The sequence below is a fragment of the Elgaria multicarinata genome, chromosome 19, assembly GCF_023053635.1.
Source record: "Elgaria multicarinata webbii isolate HBS135686 ecotype San Diego chromosome 19, rElgMul1.1.pri, whole genome shotgun sequence".
NCBI lineage: Eukaryota > Metazoa > Chordata > Lepidosauria > Squamata > Anguidae > Elgaria > Elgaria multicarinata.
Window position 1 is genome coordinate 1,903,720 of NC_086189.1, and position 19,808 is coordinate 1,923,527.

The window sequence follows — 19,808 nt, forward strand, 5'->3', positions numbered from 1 at the left end:
TTCTAAAAAAAGGTGTTTCTGAAACACAGCTGCCTGCAAACTTGCAACATTTTAGATTCTGAAGGCCAAGATGAAAATGCCCTCCTGATGTCGTTTACTCTCAGGAGCAAAGTCCAGTGTGGATCAGGGGCTGCAGAAAGCGGGGTTGATTGTCCCTGGCAGGAGGGCCTGGGATTGGGGTGGGGGTGGGGTAAAACAGAAGGAGGGGTGGAAGGGGAGAGAGAATATTTTTTTAAAAAAGGATAATAATAAAAACCACCGTTCAAGTCAATTGAGAAATTGAGCTGCCTGAAGACGTTAGAACGGACGCATCCAATCGGTCTGCACTCATGAAAAGTATCAGTACGTTCTGTCAAGTTCACACAGAAACCTAGAGAAAGGAGGGTGTCCCTAGCAGAGTTCCTTGCACACGCCCAGCATATTCCCTTCAAATGTAGCGTTTTATAGACGTATTAATATATATCTATAAAAAGCACTTTTTTTTTGTTTCCCAGGGCGTTCAAAATGAGGTCCACAGTGTTTAGAACTTAAATTGGATCCTTGGTTTGGAACAGTGTTTTGTGTGTGGTGGGCGTTCGTTCCCCTGCCCGTTCCCCGCCCCACCCCCACCCCCACCCCCGAGTTTTAAAGCATGTTGGACTTCAAGAACATGAGTTTGTTCATGTCCTCCGGACTCAACAGCCGCCGCCTCTTGATCAAGAGGGCTTGTTCACACATATTTACACAATTGCTTCTGGCCCCCACGGCAGGCACCGCCAGGAGCCAGAAGGCCAGCTTGGCAAGTTTCGTATGCTTCTGCGTCACACAGGACCAGTACTGAAAGAGGTCGGGGGGTGCTTGGAAGAGGGGCTCCTGCAGGTAGTCGTAGACTTCGTTTTTGCCGGAGCGGTCTTCCTCCCGAGCCGGCGAGCTCTCGCTTGACGTCCGTGGCTTTTTGGCAGGAGGCTCAAAGTCGGGCTCCTCTGCCCAAGACTCCTTCACTTCGTTGATCAACTCGCACACCTTGCCGATGATCTCCTCGTGCTGGTACGGTGGGACTGGGCGCAGCTTCTGCTGGGGGTCCAGGATCATGGCCACCTTGTGTGCTGAGTGGACCTTGAAGTTCTCCTTCAGCGCTTCCAGGAAGAGGTGGCACAGCTTGCTGACAATGCCCGCGTCATTGGCCTTGGAGGTGAAGAGCTTCTCCAGCTTCACATAGGTGGGCAGCACCAGCTGCAGTGTGGGCCGGCTCTCGTTGCTCAGCTCGACCACGGCCTGCTTCACGGGGGCCAGGATGGCCGCCAGGTTGCTCAGCAGGTGCTTGTTGAGGTTCTGGATGAGGTTCATCTTCTTGGCCCGGCTGTAGAATTCGCAGATCTGCTCATAGCGCTCATGGACGAGCAGCAGGGAGTCTGTGACAGAGTTCCAGCAGGGCGGGGGCGACATCTCCTCCAGGGAGCCAAAGGTCTCCTTCGAGATGCCCGCTGAGCCGGCCAGGTCCTCGCAGACGTTGAGCAGCTCAATGACCTCGTGCATGTTGCGCGCCTGTAGGGTCCGCTTGTTGAGCACGCTCTGCACGACCGAGTTCAAGGCACACGCGGAACAGCGCAAGCACATGCCCGCCTTGGAGAAGGCAGAGGAGTTCACTTTACAGTCCGTCACGTACACCGTCCGGATCTCCGACATCACAAACTCAGACAGCACGTTCTGCACCCAGTGGTGGACCAGGTCCCCGTTGTCGCGGATGTCCACCCCCTTGATGCCCAGGACGTAGCTCTTGATGTTGCTGCCTTCCGCCTGGTACGCTGTCAAGATGTAGCAGGAGTCGGGGCCGACGCTCTGCGAGTGGCACGTGACCCCGATCCCCAGGCAGGCGTTACTGCCCAGAGCACAGGTGACCTTCACCTTTACCTGGTTGTACATCCGGGGCAGGTGCTTGAGGGCCAGCGTGTTGAAGTTGCCAAGGATTTCAGTGACTGAGAAGGCACCGTAACGGGCGCCACTGTCAACAAGGGTTTGCGCCAGCTTGAGGAACTCTTTGCCGCTCACCACGCTCAGTGTCCCCAGGTCAGCGCACATCACCCGCAGCAGTCTCTCCGCAATGTTCTGCCGTTCCTTTTCAGGGATGGCACTGTTCGCAAGCGAGCTGCTGGCCGAGGCTGTAGGAAAGAGTCTGTATTAATTTAAAAAATTACCTTCTGTTTTACGAAGCGTGGGAGGGGACGCTTCTTCGAGGATGCCATTGCTATCTGGGCAACTTATTAGGCAAGCAAAAGTGCCTTCATCTAATGCAGGAAATGTGACAGCCCAGTTTTTTTTTATCTCACTTTCCTCCAAGGAATTCAGGGCACCTGCCTATTTTATCCTCACACTCCCTTGAGAAGCAACTTGGGGTGAGAGCGAGTGAACAAGAGCACGAGCACAGGTGTGTGCGAAGCGCTCCTTTGAATCCAAAAGAGGTATATTGGCGACTGGCAAATCAGGGTCTGGGCAGTGGGATCCTGGCATGGGTTTTTCAGCAGTGGTCCACCACAGCTTTGAGAAAAGGCATTGGGACACAGCCCTCCCTTAGAGAGATTTTTATTTTTTTAGCCAAGTGTTTTGCAAATTTATTTATTTATTTATTGCATTTATATACCGCCCCATAGCCGAAGCTCTCTGGGCAGCTTACAAAGGATCCTTACAGTAAACATTGAAACAAATATACGAAGTTTAAAAACATAAAAAGCATAAAAACACAGTATCCATATAAAAACCGCTATTCTGGGGTCTGTTAAAAACAAACAAACTCAACACATGTTGTTAAATGGTGGTCCCAAGCCATGTAAGGCTTTATAGGTTAAAACCAGCACCTTGAATTGGGTTCAGAAACGTATACGCAGCCAATGCAGGAGGGCCAGAATCGGTCTTATATGTTCAAACTTTCTGGTTCCAGTTATCAATCTAGCTGCTGCATTTTGCACAAGCTGCAGCTTCCGAACTGTCTTCAAAGGCAGCCCCACGTAGAGCATGTTGCAGTAATCTAATGTGGAGGTTACCACAGCATGGACGACTGAAGCTAGGCTATCCCTGTCCAGATAGGGGCATAGCTGGGCCACCAACCAAGTTGGTAGAAGGCACTCCATGCCACCAAGGCCACCTGAGCCTCAAGGGACAGAGATGGTTCTAGGAGAAACCCTAAGCTACAGACCTGCTTCTTCAGGGGGAGTGCAACCCCATCCAGAACAGGTCAGAGGAACCACCCCCTAACAGCATCTCAGTCTTGTCTGGATTGAGTTTCAGTTTATTAGCTCTCATCCAGTCCATAGTTGCAGCCAGGCCTCGGTTCAGCACATCCACAGCCTCAACTGATGAAGATGAAAAGGAGAAGTAGAGCTGCGTGTCATCAGCATACTAATGACAACGCATTCCAAAACTCCGGATGACCGCACCCAATGGTTTCATGTACATGTTAAACAGCATGGGGGACAAGACTGACCCCTGCGGAACCCCATACTGGAGAATCCACGGGGCCGAGCAATGCTCCCCAAGCACCACCTTCTGCAGCCGACCAGCCAAGTAGGAGTGGAACCACTGCAATGCAGTCCCTCCCACTCCCAATACCATGGTCGATGGTATCAAAAGCCGCTGAGAGATCAAGGCGAATCAACAGAGTCACACTCTCCCTGTCCTTCTCCTGACATAGGTCATTACACAGGGCGACCAAGGCTGTTTCTGTGCCAAAACCAGGCCTGAAACCTGACTGAAATGGAGCTGGCCCACAACCACCCGCCCAGGAGTGGAACATTTGCCACCAGCCTGTAGTTACTGAGATTTTCCGGGTCCAGGGAAGTTTTCTTCAGGAGTGGTCTCACTACCGCCTCTTTCAGACGGCCTGGGACCACTCCCTCTCGCAGGGAGGCGTTAATCACTTCCCTGGCCCAGCCAGTTGTTCCATCCCTACTGGCTTTTATTAGCCAAGAGGGGTAAGGATCCAAAACGGACTTGGTCGCACGGACCTGTCCAAGCACCTTGTCAACATCCTCGAGCTGTACCAACTGAAACTCATCCAAGAAAACTCGACAAGGCTGTGCTCTGGACACCTCACTAGATTCACCTGCTATAGCACTGGAGTCTTAAGTCCTGGCTGATGCAAAAGATTTTATTCCGGAAGTGCCTAGCAAATTCATTACAGCAGGCCTCAGATGGTTCTACCATGTCCTTGGGGCTGGCACGTAATAGCCCCCGGACAACTCTGGAAAGCTCTGCTGGGCGGCACATTGAAGTGGCAGCAAAGTATTGTTTTTTTGCTGCTCTCACTGCCCCTGAGTATACCTTACTATAGGCACTTACCAGTGTTTGATTGTGTCCGCTAGGAGTTTGTCTCCACCTGCCCTCAAGCTGTCTCCTATTTTGTTTCATCGCTCTCAGCTCTGGGATATGCCACAGAGCCGCATGAGCCCTACTCAGGAGAGGGCGCTCAGGAGCAATTGTGTCAACTGCCTGGGTCATTTCTGCAAATTCATCCCAGCAAGTTGCCCGGAATGTTGCAGCCCCTTTACAATGTGAAACAACTTCATGGCACAATAGTGGCAGAGAAAAACAATCGCCACCAGGGAATGGACCTTAAAATGGGCTTTATGCCATGTTTAGTTGGATTTGTTCGGAGCCTTCCTCCACGGATGCTCAATCTGACTACCCAAATGCTTCATTGCCCTGAAACCAACAGGGGGCCCAAGGGGGCACTTTGAAACGACGGTGCGTTGCCACCTGGGTCATCTCCCTGTTCCACAGACTGACCAGGGCTTCAACAGGATCACCAGCTCTAGTGGCTGGAAAATATTCCAGAGCATCCGGGAATCCTTCTGGGCCCACCAGTCTCCAAACTGGTGGGCCCACAAGAGAGTACGAGACCTCGTGGCCTGTCAGACTTGTAAAAGCTAAAGCAGAGTGGCCTTGTGGCACCTCGTGAGAACGGTCCTTGGGCTAGGAGGTCACCCTGGAGCCAGAAGGACCCTCCAGGCTGCCACTTCCCTCTCCCTTCCCGAGAGCTGCTTGCAGGCACCTACTGTTGTTGGTGTTGTTCCTTTGGGGCTGTGGCTTCCACTTCTCTTCCACCACTGCTGGAGGTGACCTGGGCTGGTTTGAGGCAATGCTGTTCTCATTATCAGCTGAGGGGCATAAAACAGAAACCCTTTAGGAGATGTGAATGGATTTACTATTTACACTCCTTGCTAAATTGACCTAAATTTTACTGTTAAGAAAAAGAAAAGGAAGCCGGAACCCCACCCCCACCCCACCCTCTCCAGCTGGCAGCGGAGTCCAGGGACAGGATGACTCTGGAATAACAACAAGTCCAACATTGTCCACACAGGGTCCACACAGGGGTGGACCCTTCCCACTTCGCTCTAGTCAAGAGCAAACGTCTCTGCCGCTGAGCCTTGTGGTGCCCGTTCCGCGTCTCAGCCTCCGTCGACAACCTTGCTGCTCCTCCACATTGCACAGCTTCCCCACAGGCCTGCTCAGGTCCCTGGCTACCTGGCTGCCTACAGGCAACGCGTCAGGCGCTAGCTGGGCTCCGCCCAGGCCTTCACGGGGCTCCAGCAGCCCCTCTTCTCGGAACTCACAGAGAAAAACCTGGGGCAACTCATCTCCTGGCCAAGCCACACACTGCATGCAAAGCAAACCCCACAGGGGCAGGAAGGGGCTACGCAGCTCAGCCTTGCCCACACCGTCTCCACTCAGAATCACATGTCCAGAAGCATCTTCTCCTCTCCGGAAAAGAGATGCCAAAGAAGCTGACTGCAAAACAATTCATGGGGAAGTATTGAAGGAAAACGTTCATTTCCAGTCACTGACATGTGATCAGAGATAAGCCTTATGATATAGACTAAGATCTGGACAATTAAATCCTCCTTCCCTCATTAGCAACTGCATCCTCTCAAACGAAAACATCCCCCTCCCCACCATAAACTTCCGAAATATGTTCAGGGAACATATAGCCCAGATTTTCTCTGCTCTGCCTAGCTCCATACACCAAGTGTTCCAAGCACAAATGAAATATCACTGGGGAAAGAGAACAGCTTTGCCTCTCTCTTAACATAAGAAACTTGAAGGGTTCCATTTGTCATCACTCTTGACACAAGAGCGATATAGAAAGAGATACAAAGTTCTAATCCATCTTGAAAATTCCTGCGGAAAGCCAGATTTTTCCAAAGTCACAAACATAAACTACCAATGCAATTTGTCAGATGCTTTCTCAGGATCAAGTGAAATATTTTTATTTATTTATTACATTTTTATACCGCCCAATACCCGAAGCCTAATCACAGTCAAATCTGTTTTTTTAGTATTCAGAGTAATTGCCTTAAATTATGTGCAATTTAAGTGATCCTTACAGCACTCTAGAGGAAAACTATCTGGCCCTCGACCCTCACATCCTCAATGACACACTTAACCTCACAATCCCACAAAGGCTCTGCAAGGAGCAGAAAACCCCGTTGTGGAAGGACTGAATCTGAAAGTAAATTTTCGAATTCCTGATTTGTCGGATCCATTTTCCTAAATCGTTCAAAATAAAATATCATTTGGGAATATATCCTTCAGGGTTGTGTCTACTTTGTTATGGGTACCTTTAACCAACGGAATATAATTTCAAGTCTTTTGTTGTTTCAGCCAAAATGGCCGAATCTTGCCTTTCTCTACTTCCCCAGTGCCTCTGAGCAGACAGGTCAACATGAATTCTGCTTTAGATGTAGTTTGTCCAATTCCTATTAAGTGCGCTGTAGTCTTTGAGAGAGGTTTGAGGAGGGGCAAGCTGCAAATGGGGCTCTTTGCTGTCGACACTGGTTCCCTGCCGCCCCTCCCTGCAGCTCAGGGTGGCGTTCATGTCTGCTCATCCACAATGGTTGAGGCCCCACAGGCCTCTGGTGAGTTTGACTTGAGCCTGGGCCTCCCTAGTCACAGTCTGACCTAAGGACATGAAAAAAGCAGCCCCACAACTGTGGAAATCCATCTCCTCCTTGAAAAGGAGACATGGGCATTTTCAAGGTGAAAAAGACAAAGACCCCAAATCCCTGATGTGGAACTTTCCAGGAAACCCCACACAGACCGCTGTGTTCCAACGGCTTCCAGCAATCGCTCCCTTCATGCTCCTGGAGGGAAACAGAAACCCAACGCATCCAACTTGCATGTCAATCAGAGCTCTTGGCTTGGGCTCCTAAGAGCTACCAAGGATTTACCTGCATGGGACTGCATGTGTTCCAGGAGATTGTTGTAGAACTGGAACTGGATGCCGCAGGCCCCGCAGGTGTATGGCTCTGAAACAGAGAAAGGCAGAGGCAGAGAGAGCATTAGACGTGGCTAGAAAGGCCCCAGCCCACACAGCGGCTACCTCCAGAGAGACGGGGAGTCTGCAACCCTCAGCACCTTGACTGGCTGCAGTCACTGCCACTGAGGGCAACAGCGATTTGGATGTGCTGTTCTGAACACAATGTTCTCCTGTTTAATCTTGAGTTGTAGACAGGGGACGGCCTTGACCAGCTCACAGAGAAATCTAGAATGCTGAGGAAGGGAGGAATCGTGAGGCATAAGTCCCCCAAACCCTTATAGGTTTAAGAAATTGGAACTTCCTGCAAGGATGAGAAAGGGTGTGTATGAGAGTGAGTGAGAGAGAGAGAGAGAGAGAGAGAGAGAGAGAGAGAGAGAGCAAAGGTGAGGGAAGGTTGTGCTGTCTGCGATACTCACTTAATATCCCAGTGACGATGGAGGTGGACTGGGCTCTTCTCCTTTGCCGCCCCTTATACCAGGGACGCCCTCCAGAACTCCCATGCGATTCCCACTCCTGCTTCCTTCAACTCCCAGCTCAAAACTTGCCCCTCCTAGGATGCCTTTCATCCATCCTGCCCCACTGAAAGACACTCTGAAGGGCAGCCCTGATGGATCAAGCCAAAGAGCCCCAGAGCCTAGCAGCCCCCAGAAAGTGCAGCAGGGCAGCATGGAGGCCAGAGCCTTGGCCTAAGCCTTCCAGGCAGTAGCAGCAACTGGTAGTCAGAGGTACACTGACTGCGAGCCGTGAGGTTTCGTTGAGCTAACATGGCCAAACACCCACTGACAACCACAGCTGCTCTTCTAGAACAAGTACCATGGTCTCCTTAATAAAAAGTACTCCTGAAACCAAGAGGCTGCAGCCTGAGCTGAGCAAAGAAACCCACCCAAAACAGAGAAACAAACTCCTATGGCAAGAAGGTGCCTCCAAGGCCACCACATCAGGATAGAGTATTCTGGAAGCCACAGAACTTTAAGCCAGTGGTAAAGAGGAACACAGTTGAGTCACAGGTTGCAGTGCAATTTAGGGGTTAATGGCCCATTTGACAGATGGTAAACTGGGACGCAGGATAAAAGACTGTAAATGTTTTAGCTGTTTAAATTGTTTCAAATTTTGTATCTTAGAGGTTGCATATTATTATTATTATTATTATTATTATTATTATTTATATAGCACCATCAATGTACATGGTGCTGTACAGAGTAAAACAGTAAATAGCAAGACCCTGCCGCATAGGCTTACAATCTAATAAAATCATAGTAAAACAATAAGGAGGGGAAGAGAATGCAAACAGGTACAGGGAAGGGTAAGCAGGCACAGGGTAGGGAAAAACTAACAGTAGAAAGTAACAGTAGAAGTCTGCACAACATCAAGTTTTAAAAGCTTTAGGAAAAAGAAAAGTTTTTAGCTGAGCTTTAAAAGCTGCGGTTGAACTTGTAGTTCTCAAATGTTCTGGAAGAGCGTTCCAGGCGTAAGGGGCAGCAGACGAAAATGGGCGAAGCCGAGCAAGGGAAGTAGAGGCCCTTGGGCAGGCGAGAAACATGGCATCAGAGGAGCGAAGAGCACGAGCGGGGCAATAGTGTGAGATGAGAGAGGAGAGATAGGAAGGAGCTAGACCGTGAAAAGCTTTGAAGGTTAACAGGAGAAGTTTATATTGGATTCTGAAGTGAATTGGAAGCCAATGAAGAGATTTCAGAAGCGGAGTAACATGGTCGGAGCGGCGAGCTAAGAAGATGATCTTTGCGGCAGAGTGGTGAACAGAAACCAACGGACTGATGTGAGAAGAAGGAAGGCCAGAGAGAAGAAGGTTGCAGTAGTCCAACCGTGAAATAACCAGTGCATGAACAAGCGTCTTGGCAGAAGAGACAGACAAAAATGATCGAATCCTGGCAATATTATACAGGAAAAATCGACAAGATTTAGCTACTGCCTCAATATGAGGAATAAAGGAGAGCGAGGAGTCGAAGATAAAGCCAAGGCTACGAGCTTCCTTGACCGGAGTAAGCGTAACATCATTGACAGTAAGAGAGAATGAGAGATGAGGAGAAGGTTTAGGAGGAAAAACAAGCAATTCAGTCTGTCTTTATTATCATGTATTATGAGATGCATTTTTTTGTGAACCGCCCAGAGAGCTTCAGCTAGTAACAACAGCAGCAACAATAACCCCACATGGGGCTCCGTGGGGCCACATCCGGGATTCAATTAGAGTGGGGGTTGGCAAAGGCAAGAGGAATTCCAAATTAAATCGCAACAGCAAGGGGGCCAGATGAATCATGATAATAAAGAACACTAACAAGGGCAAATGTCAAGCACTACACGAAGGGAAGGAAACCCAAAATGTTTGGAATAAGTGCGCTGCTGAGAGGGAGGCCAACGGAACAGGGTCTTCACATAAAGCGCCAAGCACCGTTCCAGAGATGCCACTCTAAGCACAGCACCTGTGCAGGAGCAGGAGGAACGTAATTTGTTGACAATTCCTTAATCAAAGAGCAAAGCCAGCGAAGCTGAAAGAGAGCAGCCAATGTGATGCTGTCTCTAGAAGGGAGGGAGCCCAACGCAGACAGGCTGAGATACCTTCGGCCTGGATTAGAGCTGAGCAAGGGGAAGCCAACATTTGGTGCAAGCGCTGGCATGCAGAGGAACACCAAGGCGAGACCTCCAACAAAGGAAGGTGCAACCAGCCAACCCCCGGAGACCTCCCTAGCATGGGGGTGCCTGGAAGCTGTCACGGCCTGCAGACACCCTCCTACCAGCACAAGGATGCCCAGCAAACCTGGGGTTGTCCTCAGGAAACTGATGCAACTAAGCAAGATGGATGCTTCCGAGAAATGCTTGACATGTTGACTGGACTGTTTAGCTCGTGACAATACCCTATTTCAACGTAAGCTGCTTTTGAAACCAGAGAAGTACAAAAAGCAGCTAGTGGGAACAACAACAAAAGAACCCCCGGAGGAACAGCAGCATGCTAGCTGGGGTACCGCAACGTGCACCACTGGATGGTGACCATTAGCTAACGGAGAGAACTCCCATGTAACTAGCTAACCAAACACATCCATTTTGCTGCAGATCTATGTAACCGAGTGAACACCGCCGCTCAGTGGAAGGTCATTGTTATTTCGTCTGAGAACTCCCAAGCCCTACTGAGCTCAAGCTTGCTTTCTCATCACACTGAATCCCCAAGAAACGCCACGAGGGGGGGATGTGCCAGGTACAGAGGACATCCTGTAAGGACGTTTAGCAGCAGCTGAGAATACTGGCCTCCCTTTAAGGCTCGTAGAGGAGCATGCATGCGCAGCACTCTGGCAGGCAAGATCACTCCTTAAAAATGCTGCTGCTGAAGACCGCTACCTTCCCTGTGAGGGTGGAGTTCAATGGTTTCTTTAGAAAAACAAAAACAAAAAAGGAGCACAACCAACAATTCAAGGAGTGGAACGAAAGGTGGGACACTAAAGTAGAGCAGGGCGGTGTGTGTGTGTTGGGTAGGATACTGACATCACCAGCAGTGCCAAGTGGTTTCTTTTCCACTTACACCACTGCTAAAAAGTAATACAAGTGGGACTAATCCTTTAAGTGCCTGGCTGGGTGGCAGTCTAGCTGGGTGGGATTTAGGAGGCTGGAAGGAAGCAGCCCCAGACAGGGCAGCACAGACATCCGTCACACTTACTTTGCAAAAGCGGCAAAGGATTTGAAACCAGGGGACTGGCCGTTTCTGCAAAAAAAAAAGAGATGCAGATATTGAGACCGAGGAGAATATCTGTGCCTCTCGCCAGCACTGGGTTTTTTTGTGCATCTGTTCAGCACTGGGGGGCTTTGCGCATCTGTTCGGACACGCCGGCTGCGAGAGATGTGGGTACAGGAAGACCAACTCTACAGGAGTGCGAGTGAGTGAGCATGCCCTTTGAGCTGTGACACAGCAGCAAACGCCACGGGTGTTTGGGGTAAAAGTATTCCATGAACTGGCTTGGGCTGCCTTCCTTTTACTGCTACTGTAAGCTGCTTGGAAATCACTTCATGAGAAGCGGCGTCTCAGACTGGTAAGTAAGTAAGTAGGAAAAGAAATGTTCCGCTGCTGCTGCTGCTGCTGTTGCCGGAAGCGGAAGGTGCCCCCAAAGACAACTTATTCAGGCCAGTGGAATTTTGAACCATCTTTCATGATTCTGGAATTCCTTTGTGAGAGACTGTTGCTTTTTTCCTTTTTACCAGCAACCCTGACAAACAGTATTCACAACACATGGGACTGAATCAAATGTATTTCAGTATGCTCCAGAGGCGACCTCTCTCTCTCTGTGTGTGTGTGTGTGTGTGTGTGTGTGTGTCCTCTTCCCTCCTTCCTCACTCCAGCTGAGGAACTGAGTACAAGGAGATGGGTGTCCATGTGCTTCCCATTCTGGGAAGAGTGTCAGGTTGCTGGTGATGCTTTGGGTAAACCTGGGGGGAACCAAGAAGTGGGCTGCGGGGATCTCATTAGGGAAATCTCTTTTCTCCTCCTCCTTATTCAATCTCAGGCGAAGTTTGTGTCACTTCCCTCTCAGGTGCTGGTCTGCAGCCAAGTGCCAGACACGGAAGAGGCACAACCTTTTCCCACTTTGAAAAACTGGCCGCAGGGAAGTGGGGGTGGCAGCAGCTGCCACGAGCTGGCTCGCCAGTCCAGGGGGAAGAGAAAATGCCTGCGTTGGATTTGCTAGTGGGCAGCAGCCCCGTGCATGTTCCATCCTGTGCTCACTTGCCCCATTTCGCCTGCATGCGTCCGTACGGGACTAGCTCCCCAAAAGAACGCCAAGATGCCAGAAGGCTGCTCTGAAACACTCACAGGACAGGCAGAAGCCACTTGGGAGGGGCACTGTCCTGAGACAGACCGGATGATGTCTGGGCTGGTCTTGGGGAGGGGCCTGCTCCCTGGAGCAGCTGGGGACCATGCCTGGGGGCCGCCACTTGTAAAACACACCCTCCTTCTCGATGCAAAGATGGCCTGCCGACCGGCCTGCTGAGGCCAACTTGAAGAAGACTAGAAGGCTTAGATGCCAGACGGGCAGATTACGAAGGGAGGTGCACCCCGAAGGAATAACTTTTCAATGGCACAGATTTTAAGGGCCCACATTTAAAGCACCTGTTGGGAACTTGGCAAGAATCCGCCCCGACAGCCAGCGCATTTCTCTCTTCCACGGCCACTGGAAGAAGAAGGGCGCAAGTCCGATGGAGGGGCAAATATTCCTTCATGTGTGGGAGTGGGTGTTGTGGGTGGGCAGAGACATGCTTACAGCTGCATTAGCCGAAAGACCTTACCTGGAGCAACATGGAAAAGGGGCGGGGGGAGATACTTTCATTGGATGGAAAGCAGGAGGAGGTCTATCAAAGGACCCTCCTTGTTCTGAGGCTGCCTAATGGCCAGGGCCTGGGAATGGAGCCAGGGAACAGAGGCGGCGGCAGCCTTCCTGACCTGCTTATGGGATTATTCCCAGGCATTCCTGGCTGACAGCTACTGGGTGGACCGAGAGGCTGGCTAAGAGGGACCCTTTCTCTCCCTCTGCCGCCCTCCTTTCTCCGCTGGCCTTTGATTGGAGGAGAAGGCACCCCACATCTTGTGACAGCAGATTTCACCAATGAATGCCTACGTGTTACCACCCACCTACTTATTATTTTCAATGCCTACAACTATCCGTAAATGAGCCCCCATCTCCAGCAGAGAGCAGACGTCTTTTGCTTTGTAATCGTGATGAGGTTTCTGGACAACGATCACAAGCAGGGCAGCAAAGGTGGAGGAAAAAAGACGCCGTTGGGTAGTCGTGGAGGTCGCAGCTGCGCACCTGAAGAGGTGAACCAATGGCTGTGGAGAGACAGTGATGGATGGACAGGTGGAGGAGCAGCACAAGACTGGCTGGGTCCCGAGTAGCAGCCCCTTCAGCCTGCTGCAGTCTCTAAAGGAGGACAGAGCCCTCCTGTCACACATCTGGCCACAGGTCCATTGGGCCAACTCTGACGGGCTCCAAGGGCTCTCCAGGGTCTCAGGCAGAGAAGGGGGGCTCCCCTATCAGCCACTACCTGGAGTGTCATTTTACCCGGGGATGCTGCCTGGGACTGGCCCCGGGACCTTCTGCATGCCCATGGATGCTCAGGTGCTGCTCAGGAGGCTCAGGTGCTGCTGCCTTAGGCTCCGGCCCATCTTGCCCAGCACTGTTTGCCCTGAGTGGCAGCCTGAGACAGACGTCCTTCCTGGCAGTGCTGCCAGAGACCGGGCCTGGACCTCCCCCCATTTGAGACCTCCGGGATCAGCAGGAGACAGTGAACTTCTGTCTCCCTCCCCAACTCCTATGAATGATCGAGCCAGTGTTTGCCTGGCACAAAAGCTCCATGGGGATGGACTCGATGGCCTTATGGGCCTCTTCCAACTGTACTATTCTATGATTCCATTATTCTATGACCCCTCCTCCAGGTCCTACCTACCTTCCCTCTGGCTTCTTGAGAGCTCACCTGGCGCTGCCCATCCCTTTCAAGCCTCTCTTTGCATTCATTAAGGTGCAGAAACGTGATTCAAAGAACAGAAAACTGAGATCCTTGGGATGGCAGCTGTGGCTATAGAATACACAGACCTGTGCATGTACCTCGAGCACCAGTGCTTTCGAGATTGTTTATACAAACGCAAAGAGAAAATGGTAATTTTATGCATTTAGCTTCTGGCTAGTATAACTGGACATTGCTTTCATTTTTTGTTTCAATTCTGCTGCAACCTTAGTCTCCACTTCCTCCCACCCCCCAAAATGACCCAACCCAAACCGCTGGCAGGCCAGAATGTCACTGAGAAAATGGCACAGCAACTATAACCCATGTGGTGAGTGCACAGATAGAAGTTTCTGCAAGACGTCTGAAGCATGAGAAAGTGCACCAAGCAGGGAGACAGAGTTGCTGAGAGAGGCTGTTGATGTGTTTCTCACTGTGTATTTTATTTGGAACTAGAGCTGCAACCTTTAGCTCCTTAACCAGTTAGATTGAAAAACAAACACACCATGTTGTGAATTGATTAACAGACTCAAATGGTGCTCTTGTAATTTTAAAGCAAAGCCCAGTTTGCAGCGTGCCTCTCCCTCCATGTCTGTTCAGAGGCCAGCGTTTCCAATGGGGCAATTAACTGTGCCCAGGGGGTTACAGCCTTCATTATTCGAACAGTGGAACTTCCCAAACCAGCTGTGGCCATCTCAAACGAGGCACCCACTCTGCCACCCCTAGCCCCCCACCCCACATCCTCTCCCTCACACTGGTGCTCATCTCCAAGCAAGGAGAGCACACTCAGTGGCTTGATAGGGCTACTTTATTTGCAGGCCAGTTTCCATTGATTAATCAGCCAGAAAGACCCATTCTCCCTTGTATTCTACCCCTTCGCTTGCAACCCCCAGCCCGAGCCCTCCATAGAGCCCCTACGAATCCCCCTCCTCCCTCCCTTCCCTCTTCACCCCAGTGCCTGGCATTCAGCCAGTGCTGCTTCTTCCCTTGCAAGGGCTGAGCTAGGAGGGTGGTCTAAGGTCAAGCGGCTTCTCCAACCCTTTCCGTGCCACTGACGAGCACAAGGAAGACAGACAACGGGGCCCGGGTGTGGTTTTGCCCAAGCTAACCACTCAGCCCCTGCCCCACTCCCAACATGGCAAGGAGGGCCCTGGCACGGCTGAGGGGGACGTGTGCTGGACCCGTCGGAGTGAGAAGCAGGCAGGCCAGCAGCTTCAGCTTCCGGAAGGGATCTCCACCCACCACAACCTGGCTGCAGCTGTGGTCTGAGAGTAGGCATGTTCAGGGATGATCAATACCTTCAGAACAGGTGTGTGGCACAGCCAGTCCTCCTGGGACTATACCGCTTTAAAGTGCAGGTGAAGTGAATGACTGAATGCTTCTCTATGCTAATGAACTCCTTGCCTGGGAAAAACTAGCTTGTAAGGGAGTCATGTGATGGTTCGTCCCCACCCTCCACCTTCTGAGATGGGGGGTTATAGGGTGGGCTTTGTTGAGTGCGACCCCACAGGACTCTGTTACGGAGAAGTGTATCATTGACCCATCTTGCCTGCTGAAGCAAGTAAGAAACCCAACATGGGAACATCTACAAAGAAGGGAAACCCCTCTAGGGAAGCAGTGTCACAAGTAGCCCTGAAGAGGCCAAACAATCTCCGTGCCACCCTCCCTCGGCAATTTTCCTGTAGAGAGATGCGTCTCGGGCCAGCTCAAGAGGGAGGACTCCCGACCCTGACCAGCTGGGCCAGTTGCAAAGCCGGAAGGAGGCCAGGGCGCCTGGGAGATGGCAAGCACAAGAGGAAACTGGCAAGTGCTTCAGCATCCACCCCGCTCACTGCTTCGAGCCCCACTGAACCACAGAGCTGCCGCCCTCCTGCTCGCACTTTGGGGGAAAGGGAGCACTGCAAGAGAGCCGCCGCCAGAGATGCACAGGTACTTACCACTAGAGTTTTGAGAGCTGCTGTTCGTTTCTTCAAAGTTGTTTTGCAATTTGCTTTCCACTCTCCGACTGAAAGCGCTTTCTGCTGGGTGGGAGAATAAGGAAAGACACAGAGGGGCTGGTGAGTGCAGATCCAGGACAGAGTTTCAGGGGTGGGGGCAGAAAGCAACGGGGCTCGCTCTCTCATAGGCCACTGAAAAGGCTTCCCTGGACACTGGGGGACAGAGACATTCCCAGGGCTTTGAGAAGCACAGGGTTCCCACTCCTGAGTCAAAAGACCCACGAGGGGTGGTTCTACCTGAACAGCAAATAAAACCACAGAGCTGATCACACCATTTCACAATGGCAGAGGGCTATTTATTTATTTATTTATTTATTTATTTATTGCACTTATATACCGCTCCCATAGCCAGGGCTCTCTGGGTGGTTTACAGAAATTCTAAAATTGAGACATCCCTTATGATTTGTTTGGGTTTTTTTCAATTCCCCAAAAGGAGAAAAGTAGCACAGCAGTGAGGAAAGATTCAGCCCACCCTCTCCGTAATGGCTACTTTTCTACTTGAAGGCCGTTTCCCTCCTCCGTCTCAACATGGCGGATCATTCAAAAACATGGTTCCCCCCACCTTTCTCACAGGGTACCATTTATCTCACCCTGTCGGGACTTGACCCCCTCATCCTGCCGGGTGCCTAGAAGATGCCGGTCACTGAGCTCTGGCAAGAGGGCTGCTTGGCGATTCCGCCCCCCTCCCTTGGGACTTAAATGCAAACCAAGCCCCTCCCCCCCTTTCAATACTTTCTTGGAGCCAAGCGCAGATCCCTCCGGGAAGGGGCTTGCGAGGAGGGTGGGCCACCCGTAGACCTGGCCTTGGGACAAGCCAGGAGGCCTCTCCAGCCTCCCTCCCTCGGCCCCTTGAGGGTGCTGCCCTGAGGGCCCCCCGGACATTTAAACAGCATCTTCAGCACTCGTAGGACCAGGAAGGTCCCTTCTCCCTGGCTGAGCTTCAGACCGAGCCAGGCTGAGACGGCCGTCAGTCCACTGAGAGAGGGGCACTCGCTCTCCCGGCTAGTTTCCCAGTGATGGAAGGTTGGTGCTTCCAAGCATCCTGACAACACGTCCCTCTGTTGTGGTGAGCCTGCCCCTGCTGAGGACCTTCCTCGTGATCTAAGAGATCCCCATGGCTAAGACAGCAGCGTCTCTCACTGACTTTTTAAAGCCATGCATTAAAATGGTCTTCTGAAGGGAGATTACCTGCTTTTCAGTAACAATTCCAGAATATCAAAGAGACGACACCACTTTTTAAAAAATGGCACTAGTAGAATTAACAAGCTAAATGTAATTTTCTGCTTAATAGATTTGTGAATGTTCCTAAAACAAGCTTACTGTTGGATTTGTTTTTTTTTAAATGAATTTTCTGAGGTTGCTGCAATACTAGAGAGACAGACAAAGCTGGAACTGGGATCTCAAGCAAAGCAATCCCTTTGCACCCCACGTCGAGGGCAGCATGCCCAGCCCAGCCCAGCCCAGCCCAGCCCAGCCCAGCCCAGCCCAGCCCAGCCCCCCAAGCTAGGAAACCCAAGTACCGACGCAAGAAAGTTCTGCAACAGCCCTGGGCTCCCTTGGGGGGGGGCTTTTAAGGGCTTCGGGGGGGGAGCTGCGGGAGGCAGCCGCTGCCGCTACTGCTCCATACAATGCACCCCTTTCCCTCAACCCGGGTGGCATCCAACAGCCCAACATTTGGGGGGGGGCTGTGATCCCAGGATGGCTCCCACTCCCCACCCAGTTTGTGAGGGTCTGGATGGCCACTGAAAGAAGTGGCTGGGTGGGAATGCTTCTCTTTCCTGCTTCCAAGTGACCATCCAGAATTCAACGCCACCAGAGGCAGGAAACAGAAACAGGGTTTCCTTTCCACAACGGTCTGCAAGCCACCCATCCCTTCTTAAAAAATTCCACCCGCGGTATATTTCTGGCTTGTTGCATCCTCGTCTCCTTCCTCTCTGCCTAGCATTCCCCCTGCATGTTCTGCAATGCCCCGGCTATTTCCTGCAGCCTTCCCAAGACCAGGTGGAGGGCAGAAAGCTAAAAGCACCCCCCCCACACACACACACCCTGCTGAAAGTGCTCCGGCAGGCAAAACAGCCTTCAAGCCTCTTGGCCTCCCACCAAGTTTGACCTGTAGGAGGCTCCTAAGGTGGAACAAGGCTCCACCAGTGAGCACAGGAGCACCAGGCGCTGCTGCCTAAGGCCAGGACTGGCAGCAGTGGCTTTGCCAGCATCTGCTACCTGGAGATGCTGCCAGGGGTTGAACCCAGGTGCTTCTGCACAGCGTTCTGCTGTGCAGAACGCTGAGCTAGGAGCCCGCCCACCCCGCCCTGCACCCTGTCTGGGGCTGTTCAAGCAAGAAGCAGCAGCTACGGAGGGGAACTGACAGGCAGTGGCAGCGGCAGCCCCTGCCCTCAAGACACGTGGGGCGCCACAGGCCAGGCATCAGGGGGCCGCCACAGAGAAGCCTCCCTGTTGGGAACCAGGCTCCCCAAGGGGGCCAAGGGTCACTCCCGTTCCAGCCAGGGTGGATGTGAAGCTTGCACAAAATCAGCCCAGGGGATTTCTGGGGTGGGTCGTGGGGGTATGGCACTTGGACCTGGTGCTTTTGCGCCTTGCTGCCCAGCTATCTTCTCCTCTGGGACCAGCCCAGCCCATGGGGGCTGCATCCATCTGCCCAGGGCCCCATCATCAGGGACGTGGGGTGGAAACGCTTCCAGAAAGTGGATGCTAGGGCCATGTCTTAAAATATTGACACACGTTCCAATAAAAATAATTTCCAAATTAAGAAAACTTTCTGGACAGCTTGTCAAATTACCTCTTCAGTTTTATTTGTAAATTAAGTCAAGCTAAATCAGGTAAGAACATTTCCCAAGTCAAAATTTTCCGGAAAACCCCCATCACTGCCAATAATGACCTTCCTATTCCCTGGATATTCTTTGCCTACTCTCTCGTCCGCACGTTGCAATATTGACTTTGAGGCCAAAAAGGATAACTCCCCCACTCAGGCATTTTTGTTGGGGGGAAGAGACTATTTTTTTCTGAAACTTTTTGAAAAGCCACAGGCGCAAGATGACAAGTCAGCTTTTCTTTCTCTTCACCCATGCAAAGTAGTCACGTTGACCCCCATGATGCAACTGAAAATCTGAATGTTTGTGTCCACTCTGCAAGGCCCCCATGGATTTCCTGGAGAATGCCAATAATCTGTTTATGTGTAACAAAATTTCACAGGAGCCAGGTGAATGAGGGCAGCTGCCAGCACAGCTGGCCTCCAGCTTTTGGAGTTCTTTTAGGAGGCCCTGGGTGTCCCAGGGCAATGAGAACAGCCTCATTTCAACATGCGGCCATACCAAGTTGGAGGTTGCCAGCTCTGACCTGGCCTGGCTTCTCCAGAGAACAAATCAAGGTGGCAGAGATGGCCTTAAAGGGGGTTTCAGCAGACCTCTTCCTCTTCCTCCTCCTCGGACTGATCAGTGACTACTGGCGCTAAATGAAGGCCCCCGGTTCAGAGGAGGAGGGCCCACAGGGACAGCTCTGGCCTTCAGGCTCCTGGAGAACATCTGGTTGACTACTGTGGGAGGCAAGGCCAGATCCAGCCACACGGCTCTTCCATGGCATGTGGGTCCCCTGAGAGTTGACAGGTCCTAGCAACAGCCTGACCCTGCCAAACTCAGCACCAGCTATGACCACAATGCAGGTGGCTTCTGCACATGGATGTCTAGACTCCTTTCAGAGAATCATGTATACGTGCCAAGATCCAAGACATAGTTCTAGAGTTCACACCGGTTTCGAACATCCTCTCCCATCCAGCATTTTCTCATTATCCTGGGGGATACCCGCACATCTTCCAAAAGTAACACAGGGAGGGGCCTGGAACCATCCAACAAAACCATGCAGAGATTTCTCCCCAACACACATAGGCGCCCCCCACTCTCTTTGTCCCCCACTCCCATGGTAGCCAGTGGCCTGCACCAGACACAACAGAAGGAGCCGTCAAGGAGCCTCCCGCCCTCCAGAACAAGGGAAAGCGCTTTTCCCAGCCCAGGGCAAGC

The 19,808-nt window shown here is 51.7% G+C and overlaps 1 protein-coding gene across 5 annotated transcripts in view; it reads right to left on the reverse strand.

Annotated features, from left to right (window-relative positions):
* Positions 1 to 609: 609 nt before the first annotated feature.
* ZNF618 (zinc finger protein 618) overlaps positions 610 to 19,808 on the reverse strand; it is a 131,231-nt gene continuing 112,032 nt past the window's right edge. For 2 of the 5 annotated variants that reach the window (XM_063144450.1, XM_063144449.1), the window contains 5 exons: positions 15,718 to 15,801; positions 10,950 to 10,994; positions 7,200 to 7,277; positions 5,028 to 5,129; positions 610 to 2,138 (listed from right to left, as the gene is read on the reverse strand). In XM_063144450.1, coding sequence (XP_063000520.1) covers positions 625 to 2,138; positions 5,028 to 5,129; positions 7,200 to 7,277; positions 10,950 to 10,994; positions 15,718 to 15,801 — 1,823 coding nt within the window. In that variant the 3' untranslated portion in view covers positions 610 to 624. The remainder of the gene's footprint in view (positions 2,139 to 5,027; positions 5,130 to 7,199; positions 7,278 to 10,949; positions 10,995 to 15,717; positions 15,802 to 19,808) is intronic. The other 3 variants (XM_063144454.1, XM_063144451.1, XM_063144452.1) reach the window with 2 other exon arrangements.